Here is a 20,371-nt window from a genome sequence, read left to right on the forward strand (position 1 = left end):
ATTGCCCAAACACTATTTTCTGTAATGATGAAAACAATGACAGATTGAAAAAGGATGACAGAAGTAATTCAATAATTAGGTGCCTCAGTATCCATGTGGCCAAAAGGGACTGATCCGAGTATTTTATAAATGGTAGGCAAATAGAAACAAAAGTTCAAAGTTTTATAAAGGTCAATGTACATAAACCACTAAGTTGCATTAAGTATTTAAGGTAATTGGTAGCATTTAATTCTAGGAACTCAGCAGGTCAGACAGCATCCGTTGAAACGAGCAGTCAACGTTTCAGGACGAGACCCTTCGTCAGGACTGAAGGAGGGGGCAGTTCCTCCAGCTTGTTTGTACGTGTTGTTTTGACCACAGCATCTGCAGTGTACTTTGTATTTAATTCTAGGAGACTGGAGTGTATTGGGAATACATTTTATCCTTAATGTACAAAACCTACCAGACCATATCCAGAGAAATGAGTGTTGTTTGAGGTTATGTAACATGGATAGGATAAACTAGACCTGGAAAGAATGCAACACAGATTCATCAGGATGTTAACATACTAACATTGATTCATTGTGATTCATCATCGTTACTGGGGCAATGGCCGCCAGCAGCAGCTCCAGCAGCTCGTCAGAGTCCACTGTTCTGGGCTGAAAGTTGATTGGCCCTGTGCCTTCCATGTTCACTGCACAACTTCATATGCCTTCTAGGCGAAGATCCATGGAATGAGGTCTTTCGAGCTTCCGTTGTTGCTTCTGTACCTTTGGGTTTTTACAGAATGGGGTTGCTAACCCCATGCCCAGCCCTCCTTTCGCAGGCGGGCTTGGGTCCATCCATGGCCGAGTTCATCGTTAGTCAGAAGGGACCTTAATGTTTATTTTGACAATCACTGGCTGCAAAATTCAAGTCTCAAGATGACTCTAATCCAATCACTGCTTCCACACTCAGGAAGAGCATTCAAAATCTTTCACATAATTTAAACTTAGCTTTTGTTCTTTCTCCCCCACACATTGTGGTGCATCAGGCAGCAAACTTTGCCTTTTCTTTTGTATGTCTGTTTTTTTACAAGGCTGAGTTGCTAGCTCGACACTCAATCCAGCACAGCTGGAAAGCATGAAAGGAGCCAGCCAGATTCAAACCTGAGGACTACTCGCCTCAAAGTCCAGTGCAGATACTACTACACCACCAGCCGGCTAATTTACACTTTAGCAGTACATTAATATGTCAATGAAATGCTACTACAGATCAGAGTGTTCCTGAGTTTGGGGTTCAATGCCAGCACCGTCTGTAAGGAGTTCCTTCATTCCCCCTGTGAACCGTGTGGGTTTCTTCTGAGTTGTCTGGCTTCCTCCCACAGTCCAAAGTTAGTAGTTAGACCAGTCAGTAGTTTGTAAATTGTCATGTGACTCGGCAAGTGTGTGTTGCTCATCAGGCCAGAAAGGCCTGTATCTCTGAATAAATAGCCATAAATTCATAGAACGCTAAAGCACAGAAACAGACCCTTCTGCCCATCTAGTCTATGCCAAAGTATTATTCTGCCTACTCGCATCAACCTGCAGTTTTTGAAACACAATTCCTGATTGTGTTTCTTCTTAGGATTTTGACAGGAATTGATAGAGCAAATGCAGAGAAACATTCCAACTAGAGCCAGAAGGGGCCATGAGAAGGCCTTGGCGAGCAGGATTAAGGAAAACCAAGGCATTCTACAAATATGTGAAGAGCAAGAGGATAAGACGTGAGAGAATAGGACCTATCAAGTGTGACAGTGGAAAAGTGTGTATGGAACTGGAAGAAATGGCAGAGGGACTTAATGAATACTTGGCTTCAGCGTTCACTATGGAAAAGGATCTTGGTGATTGTAGGGATGACTTACAGCGAACTGAAAAGCTTGAGCATATAGACATTAAGAAAGAGAATGTGCTGGAGCTTTTGGAAAGCATCAAGTTGGGTAAGTTGTCAGGACCGGATGGGATGTACTCCAGGCTACCGTGGGAGGCAAGGGAGGAGATTGCTGAGCCTCTGGCAATGATCTTTGCATCATCAATGGGGATGGGAGAGGTTCTGGAGGATTGGAGGGTTGCGGATGTTGTTTCCTTATTCAAGAAAGGGAGTAGAGATAACCCAGGAAATTATAGACCAGTGAGTCTTACTTCAGTGGTTGGTAAATTGATGGAGAAGATCCTGAGAGGTAGGATTTATGAACATTTGGAGAAGCATAATATGATTAGGAATAGTCAGCATGGCTTTGTCAAAAGCAGGTCATACCTTACGAGCCTGATTGAATTTTTTTAGGGTGTGACTGAACACATTAATGAAGGTAGAGCAGTAGATGTGGTGTATATGGATTTCAGCTGGCATTTGATAAGGTACCCCATGCAAGGCTTATTGAGGAAACAAGGAGGCATGGGATCCAAGGGGATTGCTTTGTGGATCCAGAATTGGCTTGCTCACAGAAGGCAAAGAGTGGTTGTAGCTGGTTCATATTCTGCACGGAGGTCGGTGACCAGTGGTGTGCCTCAGGGATCTGTTTTGGGACCCCTTCTCTTTGCGATTTTTATAAATGACCTACATGAGGAAGTGGAGGGATAGGTTAGTAAATTTGCTGATGACACAAAGTTTGGGGGCATTGTGTATAGTGTTGAGGGCTTTCCAAGGTTACAACAGAACATCAATAGCTTGCAAAACTGGGCTGAGAAGTTTCAGATGGCGTTCAACCCAGATAACTGTGAGGTAGTTCATTTTGGTAGGTCAAATATGATGACAGAATATAGTATTAATGGTAAGACTCTTGGTAGTGTGGAGGATCAGAGGGATTTTGGGGTCCGAGTCCATAGGACACTCAAAGCTGCTAAGCAGGTTGACTCTGTGGTTAAGAAGGCATATGGTGCATTGGCCTTCATCAACCATGGGATTGAGTTTAAGAGCTGAGAGGTAATGTGGCAGCTATATAGGACCCTGGTCAGACCCCACTTAGAGTACTGTGCTCAGTTCCATCACCTCACTACAGGAAGGATGTGGAAACTACAGAAAAGGTGGAGAGGAGATTTACAAGGATGTTGCCTAGATTGGGGAGCATGCCTTATGAGAATAGGTTGAGTGAACTCAGCCTTTTTTCCTTGGAGCGACGGAGGACGCGAGGTGACCTGATAAAGGTGTATAAGATGATGGGAGGCACTGATCGTGTAGATAGCCACAGGCTTTATCCCCCAGGGCTGAAATGGCTAACACAAGAGGACACAGTTTTAAGGTGCTTGGAAGTAGGTACAGAGGAGATGTCAGGGATGAGTGCATGGAATGGGCTACCAGGGATGGTGGTAGAGGCAGATACAATAGGGGCTTTTAAGAGACTCCTGGAGGGTACATGGAGCTTAGAAAAATAGAGCTATGGGTAACCTTAGGTAATTTCTAAGTACACATTCCGCACAGCATTGTGTGCCGAAGGGCCTGTATTGTGCTGCAGGTTTTCTATGTTTCTATGGTGTGGGTATCAAGTAATTTCAAGCAAAGCTGGAGCATTTAAGAGAGAAGTTAACGTGAAGAAACTACATGAGGGTTACAGTATGGGACTAAAAGTGTAGCGTGTATGGTGTCAAAGTGGGGAGAACAAGCACGAGTTCATTAAACAAAGCCGATGGGAGCAACGACCTTTTCCTATTTCCATGTTCATTGCTGATTATGGGACCAAGTTTGCCAACATATTTTCCACATTAATGCAGAAATGTCTTAATTGACTGAAATGTTTTGAGGTAGTTTCAGACCTTGAATTTTAATTTGAGTCTTTCTCTTTTTTATATAGAACCTAAAATTTTTAAATATTGTATCTGATGATGACCTGGTGCTACAGCATAGTACAGTAAAGACGCAAGAGGCAGCATTCAAGCCTGATTAAAGTTGAGGCCTGAGGTGGAAAATGAACCAATGTCCAGTCAAGATCCTCACCTGAGCCCACCCCGTCTTCCTCTCCTCTTGCCACTTCCAAAGATGGCGGTGGCGACGTACGGTGGCTTACAAATGACCAGCCATTCTCCTCAATCTATTTCTTCTGGACTACCATCACTGCAGTACACACCCTATAATTTCCCTTTGGGAGGTGTGCCTTTGAACCATCTGGTGTTTTTGTGATTTCCTGAAGGACTTGGCACACTGAACTCTCATGAATGCAAGTACAGCTGCCGTTAGTGGGGTGGACTTAAAACATCAGGGCTGAGTGAAAAATAAACTGATGTTTATCCGATTTAAGCAACAAGCCAGATGAAAAACATTAAGGGATCAAGGCCTTGGGTGTTCAGCTCAGATCCCCGTGTCAGCCAAGACCTTCCCCCGAGCCTGTCCCGCTTGCCTGGGTTTGACCTGTCTACCTCTCTTCTCGCTGCCTCCATCAGGCAAGTGGTGCAAGAGTCCTGGGTCCCACACCACCAGGCTTGGCAGCAGTTGTTGCCCTGCTCCGCTCCTGGACTAGCTTCACTCGCCTCAGTGCCAAATTGGTTCCGTGGCGGTGGACTCACTTTTGGGATCTCTGCAGTTCATGTTCTGTGTATTATTCCTTTATTTTATTGTTTTCACGATTTGTTCTTCTTCACACATTAGATGTTTGTCAATCTTTGTTGTGTGGGGCTTTTCATGAATTACATTATGTTCCTTTGTTCTGTGGCTGCCTGCAAGAAGATGCATCTCAGGGTTGGATATGGTACCCATACTTTGAACTACCATTGGACAGGAGTCCTGGGTCCTTCCCACCAGGTTCAGGAACAGTTGCTGCCCTACAGCCACTGAGCTTGTGGACCAGACTGGATGGTTCACTCGCCTCATCGCTCAACTGACTCCACAGCCGGCAGACTCACTTTCAGGGGCTCTGCAGCTCGTGCTCTCAGTATTACCCATTTACTTTTTCTTAATGATTAATTGTCTTGCCCTCTTTTACACATTGGATGCTTATCAGTCTTTGTTATGTATGGCTTTTCCTGGATTCTACTGTATTTCTTTATTTTCTTGTGGGTGTCTGCAAGGCAATGAATCTCAGGGTTGTATATGGGTTGATAATAAATTTATTTTGAACTTTAAAGACATGCTGGAATCTGGAGCAAACTAGAAAGTGCTAAAGGAACTCAGAGCATTAGGCAGCATCTGCAGAGGGAAGTGGACTGTCGACATGAAAGAATAGGAAAATTCTGCAGAATAATAAACACAAGAAATTTTGCAGAGGCTGGAAATCCAAAGCGACACACACAAAATGCTGGAGGAACTCAGCAGGTCAGACAGCATCTATGGAAATGACTGAACAGTCGACATTTCCGGAATAGGCCCTCCATCAGGACTTCAGAATAGAAGGGAGAGGGCTGGGATAAGAGCCGGCAAGTGACAGGTGGCTTCAGGTGAGGAGAAACCAGTGGTAGATAAAGAAGGGAAGGAAGGAAATGCCGATAGAAGCTTGGCAGCGAAAGGGGGAAGCAACACAGGCCACAAATGATGGAATCTGTCCATTTCCCTAGACAGATGCTGCCTGAACCCACAGCTCTCCAGTAGCTTGTTTTTAAGCACACTAAACTATCATCCACAGATCTTTGAATGGGGGAACTGAAATACAGCCTCATAGTTAAATAAAAGTAACAGTTAAAACTAAGGTCTTATTTTATTAAACGAGATGCAGAAACATACCCAATAGAACTATTTGTAACACGAGTGAATCTGCAGATGCTGGAAATAAATAAAAACACAAAATGCTGGCAGAACTCAGCAGGCCAGACAGCATCTATGGGAGGAGGTAATGACGACGTTTCGGGCCGAAACCCTTCATCAGTAACTATTTGTACTTCTTTATCACAAAGAAGCAGAACTTGGGGAGGAATAAGATCATTCTATTTTGCCCCTAGTCTTCCTACCTGTGGTTACAATCCACACATACCAAGTTAATCTCATTATAAATACACCATACAAATTAAATCCATTTCTTCAGTCACCCACTGCATTGCCCAGTAATCTGTTAAAATTTATGTTGCTTTGTTTAGAGGTTTTGACTGAGCATATGCAAGGAATCTGTCCAGATAGAGTGTACTGAGGTGACCTAAAAATCCAGAAATCATAGAATGGCGATTACACCTAAACAATAAATACATGTGAGCTGTGAGATCTCATAGGTCACACCTGGGTTAACCTGTAATCCAGGTTACATAGCTGTAAGGTCACACATTAAGGAAGAGCATTATGCTGACCAACCTACAAACATTTCAATAACTTTTTGACCAAGTGAGAATGAGAGACTCCTGTTCCAGATCAGTATGCTGGATGATTATCAATAGGTTTGTTATTAGAAGGCACATTTCCTGTTCTGATACTTTGTGTTCACAGACATATCACCATTCCCTGCATACCTGCAGAGGTCAATTCTTTAGGAGCACGTCTTTTGCTCTTTTATCTTAACGTAAACGTTCCAGCAGGCTGTTTGTTCTTACTTGTAGTGCCAAGGCTGCTAGCTCAGTTACAAGTTAATATGACTTATCTCTATGATAGCAACATTTGCTCTCTCACTCCATACTTCATGCCACCTGTATCATTGGACAAGAGCCACGAACTCACCCTGTAATCTAGCCCATCTTCGTAGGTTACATATCTGTTTTGACTAAGCTGAACATCAGATTTTATCTCTGAGATTCAGCATAATTTGATTTTTTCCCCATAAATTTATCCCTGTGGGCAGGGAAGTGGGGTGGGGAGGGAGGCAACATGGTAGTGCGGAGCACCAGTAACCCAGGTTAAATTCCTGTCACTGTCTGTAAGAAGTTTGTACACTCTCCCCATGACCACATGGGTTTCCTTCAAGGGCTCTGGCGCGGGCTTGTTGGGCCGGAAATGAGCTGTATCACTAAATAAAATAATTCGCAACATTGATTGTTGAAATTGTTATAGTCGTTTTCTCCACAATCCATTATTTTACATAAAACATACTACAGGAACGAAATTATGCCATTTGGCCCATCGAACCCATTCCACCATGCTATCATGGCTGATTTATTATCCTTCTGAACCTCATTCTCTTGTCTTCTCCCCATAACCTTTGATGCCCTGACTAACCAAGAACCTATCAACCTCCGCTTTAAATATACCCAATGACTTGGCCTCCACAGCCGTCTGTGACAATAAATTCCACAGATTCACTACTCTCCGGCTAAAGAAATTCTTCTTCAGCTCTGTTCTACAGGAATTTCCTTCTATTCTGAAGCTGAGCCCTCTGGTCTTAGACTTCCTCACTATTGAAACATCCTCTCCACACCCACTCTATCTAGGCCTTTCAATATTTGAAAAGTCTCAAAGAGATTCCCCTTCATTCATCGAAACTCCAACAAGAATACAGGCCCAATTTTACAGATTGTTTACTTGCATTCTGAAAATTAGAGTTAGAACAAGCAGAGTAAAACCAGAAATCACTTTTTGCAGAGGGGCTGTAGATGTTGGATCAATCAGAATGTAATATAACCAAGAAGAATGTGGTAACCTGTCTCAATGACCATCATCTAGTAGCACTTGTCTCCAGAGTGATGAAGTGTTTTGAGAGACTGGTGATGAAGTACATCATCTCCTGTCTGAGGAGCATCCTGGATCTGCTCCAGTTTGTCTACTGTCACAACAGGTCAACAGCAGATGCCATTTCTTTGGCTCTTCTCTCAGCATTCAACACTATCATCATTTCAAAACTTCAAAGCCTGAGCCTCAGTACCTCCTATGCAACTGGATCCTCAAATTCCTCACTGGCAGACCCAGTCACTACAGATTAGTAAAGACAACTCCTCCACGCTGACCACCACTAAAAAGTGAAAAAGACCACGTGCTTAGCTCCCTGCTCTACTCACTTTATACATATGATTGTGGGCTAAGTACAGCTCCAATGCCGTATTTAACCATATAACCATATAACAATCACAGCACGGAAACAGGCCATCTTGGCCCTCCTAGTCCGTGCCGCACCCTTAATCTCACCTAGTCCCACCTACCCGCACTCAGCCCACAACCCTCCACTCCTTTCCTGTCCATATACCTATCCAATTTTACCTTAAATGACACAACTGAACTGGCCTCTACTACTTCTACAGGAAGCTCATTCCACACAGCTATCACTCTTTGAGTAAAGAAATACCCCCTCGTGTTTCCCTTAAACTTCTGCCCCCTAACTCTCAAATCATGTCCTCTAGTTTGAATCTCCCCTACTCTCAATGGATACAGCCTGTTCACGTCAACTCTATCTATCCCTTTCAAAATTTTAAATACCTCGATCAAATCCCCCCTCAACCTTCTACGCTCCAATGAATAGAGACCTAACTTGTTCAACCTTTCTCTGTAACTTAATTGCTGAAACCCAGGTAACATCCTAGTAAATCGTCTCTGCACTCTCTCTTATTTATTGATATCTTTCCTATAATTCGGTGACCAGAACTGCACACAATATTCCAAATTTGGCCTTACCAATGCCTTGTACAACTTTAGCATTACATCATTTAAGCTCTGACATCACTGCTGTTGGCTGAATCAAAGGGTGATGACAAATTTTGCATATGGGAGGGAGATTGGAAAAACTGATTGAACGGTGTCACAACATCTCGCTCAATGTCAGCAAAATCAAAGAGCTGATTATCAACTACTGGAGGAAGAAGCCATTATGGGATTGGAGATGGAAAAGGTCAGTAGCCTTAAATATAAGCAAAAATGATTCTGCAGATACTGGAAATCCAGAGCATTACACACAAAATGCAGGAGGAACTCAGCAAGCCAGGCAGCATCTATGGAGGGGAATAAACAATTGATGCTTCAATCCAAGACTTTTCATCAAGACTGAAATGTTGAATGCTTATTCTCCATAAGTGAAACCAGAGCTGCTGAGCTCCCCCAGCATGTGTGTGTGTTGCAGTAGCCTAGTACATCACAGCAAAACCCTCCCCACCCCACCATTGAGTACATTTAGATGGAGCTCTGCCCCAAGAAAGCAGCATTCATCATCAAAGACCCCCATCACTACTACCACCGGGCAGGAGGTACAGAAACCCTTGAATCCATATCCAGGACAGTTATTATCTTCAACCATCAAACTCCTGAAGAAGCATAACTTCACTCATCACTATTCTGAAGTGACTCTACAAGCTAGATTTACTTTCAAGGACTCTTTACAGCTCATGCTCTCAGAATTATTTTTAGTTGCAGCTTGGCTTCTTTTACATATTGGTTGCTTGTCAGTCTTTGTTTATGCATAGTTGCTATTCTATTGTAGATCTTTGTTTCCTGTAAATGCCTGTGAGAAAATGAATCTAAAAGTAGTAAACAGTAACATCTATGTACTTAGATAATAACATTTTCTTTGGCTTTGATTTGCGGATCAAAATACTCTGAAGATACTCAGTGGGTCAGGCAGCATCTGTGGAGGGAAGTGAACAACTGACACTTAGACCCATCCAAACGGAGCAGTCCTGAAGAGCCTTGACATGAAACATCGACTGCTCATTTTTCTCCACAGATGCTGCCTGACCTGCTAAGTACCTCCAGTAGTTAGTTTATTGATTCAGATTCCAGTATCTTTAGTCTTGTGTCTCCATAACCCAATAGCAGAATAAGTTCAAGGGGCTGAATGGCCTATTCTTATTCCAATATTCTGCTATTATGACTGATAGATTATGTGGTTAGATAGCTATCCATATATCAATTGTGACATCACAGTAATAGTAGAAACAAATGGCAAAGTAAAACCGGAAGGAACAGTGCCACCAAGGATCTAATTTTTTTTTTACAAAACTGTACAAGAAACAAGAAACTCTGAGCCAGCATTTTGTGAGTAAAACCCAGCTAGTGTACCCATCTACATGTGCTCACCTGTCTGGAAAGCTCCTTTTTATAATCTTGGAGGAAATTCTCTTCATCATCCTCCAGCACTTCTACTGAGCTGGGCTGCACATACTCCACAAGAAACACCTTAGTTACAACACCACTCTCTCGGCCATCTCTAAAAAGTTTGCAGATGACACAGACATTTAGAATGACAATAGGAAAATGGTAGAATATTACACTAAGGCAGGAGGAAGCAGTGAAATGGCCAAGTAAGATGATGTTATTTGAAATATAACGCAGCACAGTGCAATAATATATCTTGTAGAAAGAAAGTGGATAGGTAATTTAAATTGAAAAACAGTGCAAGGATTATGGAGAAAGTAGAGAATATGGAATTGCTCTCCTGAAGGCAGATGTGGTTCATGCAAGCATTCAGATCTCCTGGCATAGTTAGGGAGAAATGATTTCTTGATAACCAGAGAACAAAATTTTAAGATATAATCTAAAGAATCAAGAGAGTTTCTTTCTCCACTCAGCAAATTCTTATTATCTGGAACACACAGCTTAAATGGGCATTGGAAGATGATTCAATACTGGCAAAGAGGAATTTAGAGATTATGGAGGAAATTGAAGGAATGGATTTATTCTGTAGATTTGACATTTTCTGTTCCAAACTATTTTAGGGTTTAATTTTTTGATGCAATTAAACTACTTTCCAATGAAAAAATATTCTTTTCAGGATTGACACATAGGAAGTTTACCTAGAGACAGCCAAAGACTTAACAGTCCTTTTGCCTGCGGGCAAGGTGAATGGCTTTCTGTACTTGAAGGTGGAGCTGTCCCCGTGGCTTGGTTTCTTCTGGGGTTGAGGTCTGCTGCCATTCACAGTGTAGTACACATCCACATCATGAGTGTCTGTTACGTAAAAACAGTAAAAGAAACATAAAGAAGCATGTTCCTGTAAATAAAAAAAACTAGATTTCTGGCCAGTTCAATTAGAAAACTTGGATTGTCTTCCTCAGAACAAAACTGATGGTAATGAATTAGGGAGAAACTTAATAGGGGGTTTCAAGACCCTGAAGGTTTTTGAGTAATGAGAAACTTTTATTTTAAATTATGCGTTGTTCCTATCCAAGTCTTGATTTGCAAGGTAATAGATGTAATTGAGAATCACTCGAATTGAGTGTGATGTTCTCCTAAGGGGTTGTCTATTGTTGTGCCCATAGCTACCACTTTTTTTACACCACTTACTTGCACTGAAAACATTCCTAAAAGCTTTACACAAAATGAAATTGAAAATCTTATTTCTTACGAAGGAAGCCATTCAGCCCACAGGTCTATGCCAGCTCCCAGGGAAGCAGGGCCATTAAGATTCAATCCTCTTCTCCTTATTTATCCATACAACCTGCAGCTCACTGTCTCTCACACAAGCCCATCTACTACCTCAACTCATTTCTCTCTTGGCAGAAAAAATTGGGATAAACTGTCACAGCCTGAGGAAACCCCCGTGGTTGCAGGGAGATGCAAGAGACTGCAGATGCTGGGATCTGGAGCAAAAAGCTGCTGCAGAAGCTCAATGAGTCAGGCAGCATCTGTGGTGGGAAACAGACAATCAGCATTTCGGGTTGAGACGGCAGTCTGGAAGGGATGAAGGGTTCCAATCCGGATGAAGGGTCTTGACCTGTAACTTTGACTATCCATTTCCTCCACATATGTTGCCTGACACACTGACTTCTTACAGCCCAGCATATTGATGCAATCCTGAAGAAGGCAGACTAGTTCTCCACTTTATTAGGAGTTTGAGGAGATTTGGTATACCACGCAAGCCTCTACAGATATACTGCGGACAGCATTCTGACTGACTGCATCGCCCCCTGGTCAGGAGGCTCCAATGCACAGGATCAAGAGGGGCTGCAGAGAACTGCAATACAGCCAGCTCTATCATGGGCACAAGCCTTCCCATTATCGAGGACATCTTCAAAAGGTTGTGTCTCAAGAAGGCAGCAACCATTAATAAGGACCCTTACTGTCCAGAAAATGCCCTCTTCTCATTACTACTATCAGTGAGGGTACTTGAACTTGAATACAAAGTCTTGAACTTGAACAGGAACTTGAAGATGAACACTCAGTGTTTAAGGAACAGCTTCTTCCCCTCTGCCATCAGATTTCTGAATGGTTACTGAACTTACGTACATTACTTTGTGATTCCTCTTTGGCACTAGTTATTTTTGTATTGTAACTTATAGTACTAGTTTTATGCTGGACATTAACAACACAAAGTACTGCAGGTCTACCCCGCTCATTGGTGGAGAAACTGAAGGATCTGGACTTGGTGTGGATTGTGCTGCTACCTACGTCAGAGAGGCATCAACACGGTGTGCAGTCTACAGCAAGTGATTGTTTTAGCTGCTTTTCTTGCAGTTGCAAGACCCTGATGGACTTCTGCAACATGGAATGCTGCAAGTCCGATTCACAGGCTTAGTGGCTGGTCCGATGGTGGGGGAGCAGCTCGGCCTCAGTCGTAGCCAAGGGAAGGCCTCAAACTGCGGTGTCGCTTGCTTGCAGCCACCCCGGAGACCGGCGTCAGAGTCAGAGTGCTGGAGACGGTGTGATGTGGCGTCCATGCTGGAGCAGCGCCACTCTCCAGTGTTCACTCGGCAGAAGACAAGATGTTTTGTGTTCGAGTGCAGACTGCTGCAAAATTTAGGGACTCGGGGATTTGGACTTTGTATTCTTTGTGTGTGACTGTATTTTACTGTTATCCTTTTGTGCTACATGTGCCTTGTGCTGTGAATGACTGTTGGTACTGTGTTTGCCCCTTGGCCCTGGAGTAACACTGTTTGTTTGAGTGTATCCATGGGTATCATGGATGGTTGAGCGACAATTAAACTTGAAGTAGAAGAATGGGGGAGGATATCAACAAAAACTATGGAATATTGAAAGGATGTGGAAAGGATGTTTCTTATACTGGAGGAGTCTAGGACCTGAGGGCACAGCCTCAGAATAAAAGGATATCCCTTTAGAACAGAGATGAGGAGGAATTTCTTTAGCCAGAGGTGGTGAATGTGTGGAATTCATTGCCACAGGTGGCTGTGGAGGCCAAGTCATTGGGTGTATTTAAAGCGGAGGTTGATGGATTCTTGATTAGTCAGGGTGTCAAAGGTTACAGGAAGAAGACAGGAGAATGGGGTTGAGAGGGAGAATAAATCAGCCATGATGGAATGGCAGAGCAAACTCAATGAGCCTAATGGCCTAATTCTGCTCCTGTCTTATGGTCAGAAAGTCTGCCCCTGTATGTACAGCAGTAATGCACTGAGAGTTGCAACACACACACAATGCTGGAGGAACTCACGTCAGGCAGCACCAATGGAGAGGAATAAACAGATGCCCAGTCATCAGGACTCGGCCTGAAACATCAACTTCTTATTCCTCTCCATAGATGCTGCCTGACCTGCTGAGTTCATCCAGTATGTTGTGTGAGTGTTGTTCTGGATTTCCAGCAACTGCAGAAATTCTTATTTTAATAATTTAAAATAAGAATTGTAATTCTTATTGTAATTCTGTGCTGTCACCTGGCATAGTATTACTACTAAACTTTGGATGGTCCCTTATTCAGTCGATAGTCATGTTTGCATTCTTTTTTCAGATACTGGGCACTGATAATGGAGCACGCGTAAGGGAACAAGATGGAAATAACATTGCTGACTTGCTTGGGAACGAGACAAGACAATCTCAACAAAGAGCTTTAATTTACAAAAATGACTGAAAGGTCCTAGCAGAAGTACAGAAAGACAAAACTTGGTTCTGAGCCAGACAGAGCAGACAAGGAATAATGACCAAAGGGGAACTGAAAGGGTCTAAATTTTGAGGAGGTTTTTTTTTAAAAAAGAGGAAAGAAGAGTATAAGTGTAGAAAGATTCAAGCACAAAAATTCACCATTTAGAGAGACGGGATGGTGGAAAAGGTCATAATTAGAGGATCGCAGAGATCATAGAGCTGGAAGAGGAGATCGACTCAGGGGTACGTTATTGAAAGCATGTGATTGCCCTCAATATATTTCAGGAATTGTCTGGTCTTTGTTTTAAACCAATTATGGTTCAAAAAAAAACTTACCTGACTTGATTCCGATAAGAGTGTTGGTATCAATTTCATACTTGGCTTTGCCTTGCTGAGGGATCCTAAGTGGGATGATGTGTGGCACTGCGATGGAGCCTGCTGTCATACCTTCAGCAGGGGAGCACCTACAGAGAGAGACACCAACTGAGGCAGCTACGCGACACCAGCACAGTTACTCCTGCTCACAGTCTCACCGCCAGTGCAGAGGGCAGATAGAGCACAAAGCTGCTGACAGAGAAAGACTATCCCGAACAAACCATAAAATCCAAATATTTAAAACAACACAGAAACTGTAACTGTTAGAACTCAAATAAGTTCTAACAAGGAGGGTTATTAACAATAATTAACCTATAAATATGCTTAATCTAGCAATTATTGATAGTGGAGAATATTAATACCACAATGATAAGTGATTATTAAAAGCTCAATTATAACTAACTTGAATGATGATTAATAAATTTAATTATTTTAGAAATTAACAACTGCTTAAAGCAAAGTATTTTGCATAGTTCAAAGATGAATATAAATGATTAATGACTCAATTATCAATAATTCCAATTACTATCATTATCAATAACACTTTATTAAAAATTCAAATAATTACCATTAACAACAAAGAATATTAGTAGCTATATACAGGTGCTCCCCCCCTTTACAAAGGTAGAGCGTTCCTATGAAACCTATCTTAAGCTGAAATGGTATAAAGCGAAGAACTATTAATTTATATGGGAAAAAATTTTCATAAAAGTGAAAATCCTCTTTGTAATGCGAAAACAGGTTACTAATGTAGGTCTTTTGTAAAAGCAAAGTGGCATAAAGCAAACATTCGTAAAGCGGGGGCCCCTGCTACTAGTAATCCCAGACAAAAGGTTAGTAAAATTCCCTGTGATTTACTTTGAGCACAATGACTTTTAATAAGTATATGATTATTGTTTCATCCATTGCACATTACATTCTATCAAGAGCTTTCTGTGATCATATATGTGATACTCTGGGATGACAAGGCACCCACCAGCCTCTCATCACTACCGCTCACTGACTCCCTCAGCCCCTCTGCCTTGGTAATCCTGTGACCCACCCCCCCCCCAGCCTCTGTACCTGTGACCCGGCCTCCCCAGCCTCCGTACCCCTGTGACCCTGCTCCCTAGCCCCCCAGCCTCCATACCCACGTGACCCTGCTCCCTAGCCCCCCAGCCTCCATACCCTCGTGACCCTGCTCCCTAACCACCCCCCTCCAGCCTCCATACCCTCGTGACCCTGCTCCCTAACCACCCCCCTCCAGCCTCCATACCCTCGTGACCCTGCTCCCTAACCACCCCCCTCCAGCCTCCATACCCTCGTGACCCTGCTCCCTAACCACCCCCCTCCAGCCTCCATACCCTCGTGACCCTGCTCCCTAACCACCCCCCTCCAGCCTCCATACCCTCGTGACCCTGCTCCCTAACCACCCCCCTCCAGCCTCCATACCCTCGTGACCCTGCTCCCTAACCACCCCCCTCCAGCCTCCATACCCTCGTGACCCTGCTCCCTAACCACCCCCCTCCAGCCTCCATACCCTCGTGACCCTGCTCCCTAACCACCCCCCTCCAGCCTCCATACCCTCGTGACCCTGCTCCCTAACCACCCCCCTCCAGCCTCCATACCCTCGTGACCCTGCTCCCTAACCACCCCCCTCCAGCCTCCATACCCTCGTGACCCTGCTCCCTAACCACCCCCCTCCAGCCTCCATACCCTCGTGACCCTGCTCCCTAACCACCCCCCTCCAGCCTCCATACCCTCGTGACCCTGCTCCCTAACCACCCCCCTCCAGCCTCCATACCCTCGTGACCCTGCTCCCTAACCACCCCCCTCCAGCCTCCCCGAGCTTCCGTACCCCCGTGACCCGTCCACCGCAAGACCTGGTTTGCCGCCCTCAACTTCCCACCGCTCCGCTTTGCTGCCAACACCACAGCAACAGCACAACGCGCCTCCGACTCCTTTCATTGGCTGGCCCTTGCAGCTTGACAACCACCCGTGCCAATAGAATTACTTTTTACTGGGACCACGGCGTGGAAACCGGGCATGCGCACTTGGCGCTCAGCGACAGGTGCATTTAAATCCCGTGAGCTGATTGGTGGAAGGAACGGGTGGTAGCTGGGCAGCCAAACGATGGGAATATTTGGGATAAATGGCAGTGGGAAGGTGATCTATTGTGAGGTTAGGGGGTTGCTGGGAGGTTTCCCTCACGCAGGAAGGACGGGGAGTGTGGAGGCGGTATTGGGTAATAGGAGTTGTGAAGGGCAAATGTGAAGCGCAAGCGGTCGATTGAGGACTGCAGTGGCTTATCGTCCAGTGATGAAGGCACTAGACAGGATTTAAATGAAAGGAAGGAAGAGTGTAAGGTTTTGTTGAGTTTTGAAAGCAGGCCTGTTTCTGATATCAGTTGTTTTTTTAAAAGCATTAGGAGATATTGTAGGCGCAAATCCTAAGGGATGAGGCGATCTTAGTATTTTGTAAAGATAGTAAACGATGTGAGAGAGATTTGGGGTTAAAAGCTCTGGCAGGAAGGAAAGTAATAGCAGGGAATTATATGGCTTTGGGGAGTCATCTCTAGAGCGCCAAGTTAAACATAATTTTGTTGGGGGAAAAGGTCGTGGATGCTAAATATTTGAAAGGGTTTCGTGGTGGAGTTAGAACAGATAGGTTATAGGTATTAATTTGATGTGGAAAAAAAAAGTTGCCAGATAGGGTTAATTTGGGTTATATGGTTTGAGTTGATGTGCTGCCCCCTCTGAGATGCTTTCAATGCCAGAGGTTTAGTCGTGTAGCAGCTGTGTATAAGGGTAAAAGTTGTAGGGTATATGTGGTGGAGAACATAATTATGGCAATTGTGGAGAAGGCGTTAGGCTAAAATGTAACAACTGTGGAAGGAGAACATACTCTGCTTATATAGTGTCCTGTGTTGTAAAGATCTGTGGAAGTGCCCGAGTCTGGGTGGAAATGGGAATATCATATGCAGAGACTCTAAAGAAAGTACAGAAGACAATGTCAAAGGGACCTATTGATATCCAGAATTCCAGAATACAGGTGGTTAGTGTACAAAGTGCATAATTGTATAACAAAGTATTCTCTGATTGTTGATAAACTAAACTTAATATTTTCATGGCAGATGTGGTAATTTGTCCAGTACAAATAAAAGTAGGACAGGAAAAAATATATTAAAAGCTGCAGAAACCATCTAGAGATAAAAGTCTTGACCGCAGAAGTTATTAATGATGTGGTAAAATGAGGAAAAAATTATGTTCAGACTTCAAAGGAGGCTTGTTAGTATTTTTGTTTAGTCTTAAAATGGGATGCTAATGGTCAAGAGTTTAAGAAGTTTATTGAAGATTTACCAAATAAACCTTATGTTTTGTGTGTACAGGAAATTTTGACTAAATTTTAAGATATAAGGTTATGTAGATTTCAGACTTGATCGGAAAATGGGCAATGGAGGAGGAGTGACTAGCTTTGTCAAAAATGGGATAGTGCTTAAGAGTTTTGGAGATTGGGGTTGATTATGAACCAATTATGATTAAAATTTGAGGAAAGAATAGTAAAGTACAGGTAATAAAATTTGTGAAAGGTTAATACCTGATAGATTGGAAATGGGATAAACAAGATTATATGGTGTGGGGATTTTAATGCTCAGTACTATGTGTGACACTAATGTGGAAGTGACAGTGGTGGAAGACTTTCTGAAAGTAAACTGTTTGATGTGCTTGAATTATGGTAGAAGCACAAGGATAAATCTATTTAACAACACTTACTGCTATTGACCTTACACTGGTGTCTGAGGATATAGCAAGAGTGTGTAACTGGGAAGTGTATAATGATACAACAATGGTGAACATCATTTCCCCATTATCTGTACAATGGTACGGATGTGTGTCAGAAGAAAGGTTCTCATATATCCAATGGAATTTTAAAAAGGCAAATTGGGCCATATTTGATGATTTATGTGAAAGTAGATTTCTTGATCATATGGTTTTAGAGAATATCAAGCACAGTAATAATACCTTTGAGTTCAGTACTCAACTCCACAGCCAAGAAATCAATTCCAAATCATTGGGAGATAATAAAAGGAAAGCTGTTCCCTGGTGGATGGATGAATGTAAAGGAGCTGTGAAGCAGCAGAATAAAGCTTTTAGTGTTAGTCCTATTCGTCTTTTGTACAATTTAAAATAACAAGCTGTCATTAGAAAAGTGGTGGGAAGGGCAAAGAAAATGCAATGTGATATACATGTCAGTGATAGCACTGGGAAAGAGATCCAGATTGGGAAAGTTTGATAAAGAAACTGGAGGGAGTTAGAAAACTTGATACATTACTGGTTTTGTATAGTGAGGAGAAGGCTGCAGTTACTCACTCTGAAAAGGCAGAACTGTTAGCAAAATTAGATATCAGTGTATATTATTCGGTCAGTTTAAGTAAAGAAGAGAGGTCTTATATAGAAACAGTTTTGGCAAGCAATCCTCAGATTGCTGAGAAAAAAGAATGTTCCAGTTCCTGCTTGGATGTTGAATTTATATTGTCTGGACTTAAAGGGCTATTAATGGAGCTGGTCAGACATCACCTGGGAAAGGTGATATTTGTTTTGGTGTGTTTACACACTTACCAGATTTGAAACTTATGTTGGTTTTGAAATTCATTGATACAATTTGGGTAGAAGAGAGACTTGCTGCTTCCTGAAAATTAGCGGTTGTTAGCAATTGAAATCTGGCAAGGATCAATCAGATTCTCCCAGTTATGGACCTATTTCACTAATATCACATGGATGTAAGATAACGGAATAAATGGTTATAGCAAGGTTTTCTTATCTTGTGAAAAGTAATGGAAAATAAGCTGCATACTAACCTGCATTTTGTAAAGCGAGAATAACCACGGACTGGGTGTTAAGTTAGAACCTGATAATTGTAAAGCCCAAGTTAATAAAGAATCAGTGGTAGGAGTTTCATTTTATGTGAGAAAACTTATGATATGTTATGGACACAAGTGTTGCTGCTTAAACTGGAAAGGTGGGAGTATGTGGTAGAATATTCAACCGGATTCAAGAATTTTTATGTGACAGGAAGATACAAGTCAGGGTGGGAACAACATTGTCTAAGGAGTATGAGATAGAGAATGGGACTCCACAGGGGAGTGTGTGTAGCTCACTCCTTTTTAATATTATGATTAGTTATATTTTCTTAAATGTTGGCTCAGACATTTCTAAGTCATTAAATGCTGATGATGGTGCAGTGTGGAAGAGAGGCAGGACTTTAAATTATATAGTTAGGAAAATGCAAGCAGCTTTTAATGAAGTAGAGAATGGGGTCGTTGGTGAGGTGCAAAGACTCAAGTTATTTGCTTTTCTAAAAGGAACATTACACCCACAATTGATCTGAAGTTATATGGGTATATCTCTTAAACAAGAGTCAGTGGTAAAGTTTCTACAAATGTTTGTAGGTAGGTGGATGGACAAAAGGCTAACATGGAAGGTGTATGTGAATAAGCTTTTAAAGAAGTGTAAAAAAAAAGCCCATGGTACGACAGAGTGTCAAACCTAGACCTATGGAAGAGAGCAAACCAAGAGCCCCTTGTATTCCAGATAAGGAGGAGGAAGTGGAGATGGGTCGGCCACATCTTGAGGGAGAGCCAGTGGAATGTCACTTGACAATCACTCGAATGGAATCCACAAGGGAAGAGAAGAAGAGGTCGCCCAAAGCAAACCTGGAGGCGTAGGCTTTTGGATGAACTGAAAGCCGCCAGCCAAACTTGGGAGACTGCAAAAACATCTGCTAGAGATCGCAGAAAGTGGAGGACTTTTGTTGAGGCCCTATGCGCCACAAGGAGCGAAAAGGATTAAAGAAGAGAAAAAAGTCCATAATGTGCTCAGGTGCTTAGTTGTTTGTGATCTGGGTGTGAGTAGGAGGTCAATTAAACAAATGTATGTTGTATTAATCAGATCAATCTTTGATTATAGATGTACTGCTCATGGGTCAGCCTCAACAGCAGTCTTAAAGCCCCTAGATAAAGTTCAAATTCAAGCACTAAGATTATGTTGTGATGCTATTAAATCATCTACAACCTACACTGGTTACAATTAGTAATGATTTATTGGGTTAGTGTAAGAGCACTTAAAGTTGATCATCCATTATTGGCAACGTTTGTAGAGAGCTGGGAGCACTCCATTCATAAGGTGTGCAGTTTTGGTTGGATGGGAAATGAATGGGTACAAAGTCTTGGGTTGATTATGTCCCAGTGTACCCCTTTCTGTCGCTCCTTTATAGTTTTTCTCCTTGCCTGTGGTTGATTTGGGCCCAAGATGAGTGATATACTCTCATGTTTACATAGTGGACAAGCTATGTTGAAAATCTGCAGATGCTGGAAATACAAAGCAACACAGGCAGAATGATGGAGGCACAGCAGGCCAGGCAGCATCTATGGAGAAGAGCAAACAGTTGA

The 20,371-nt window shown here is 42.7% G+C and overlaps 1 protein-coding gene across 2 annotated transcripts in view; it reads right to left on the reverse strand.

Annotated features, from left to right (window-relative positions):
* dzank1 (double zinc ribbon and ankyrin repeat domains 1) overlaps positions 1 to 15,891 on the reverse strand; it is a 144,428-nt gene extending 128,537 nt beyond the window's left edge. For both annotated transcript variants that reach the window (XM_059986442.1, XM_059986441.1), the window contains exons 1-4: positions 15,782 to 15,891; positions 13,906 to 14,033; positions 10,554 to 10,707; positions 9,838 to 9,967 (exon numbers count right to left, since the gene is read on the reverse strand). In XM_059986442.1, coding sequence (XP_059842425.1) covers positions 9,838 to 9,967; positions 10,554 to 10,707; positions 13,906 to 14,033; positions 15,782 to 15,891 — 522 coding nt within the window. The remainder of the gene's footprint in view (positions 1 to 9,837; positions 9,968 to 10,553; positions 10,708 to 13,905; positions 14,034 to 15,781) is intronic.
* Between the last annotated feature and the right edge of the window lie 4,480 nt (positions 15,892 to 20,371).

This window comes from Hypanus sabinus, chromosome 12 (genome assembly GCF_030144855.1).
Source record: "Hypanus sabinus isolate sHypSab1 chromosome 12, sHypSab1.hap1, whole genome shotgun sequence".
Taxonomy (NCBI): domain Eukaryota; kingdom Metazoa; phylum Chordata; class Chondrichthyes; order Myliobatiformes; family Dasyatidae; genus Hypanus; species Hypanus sabinus.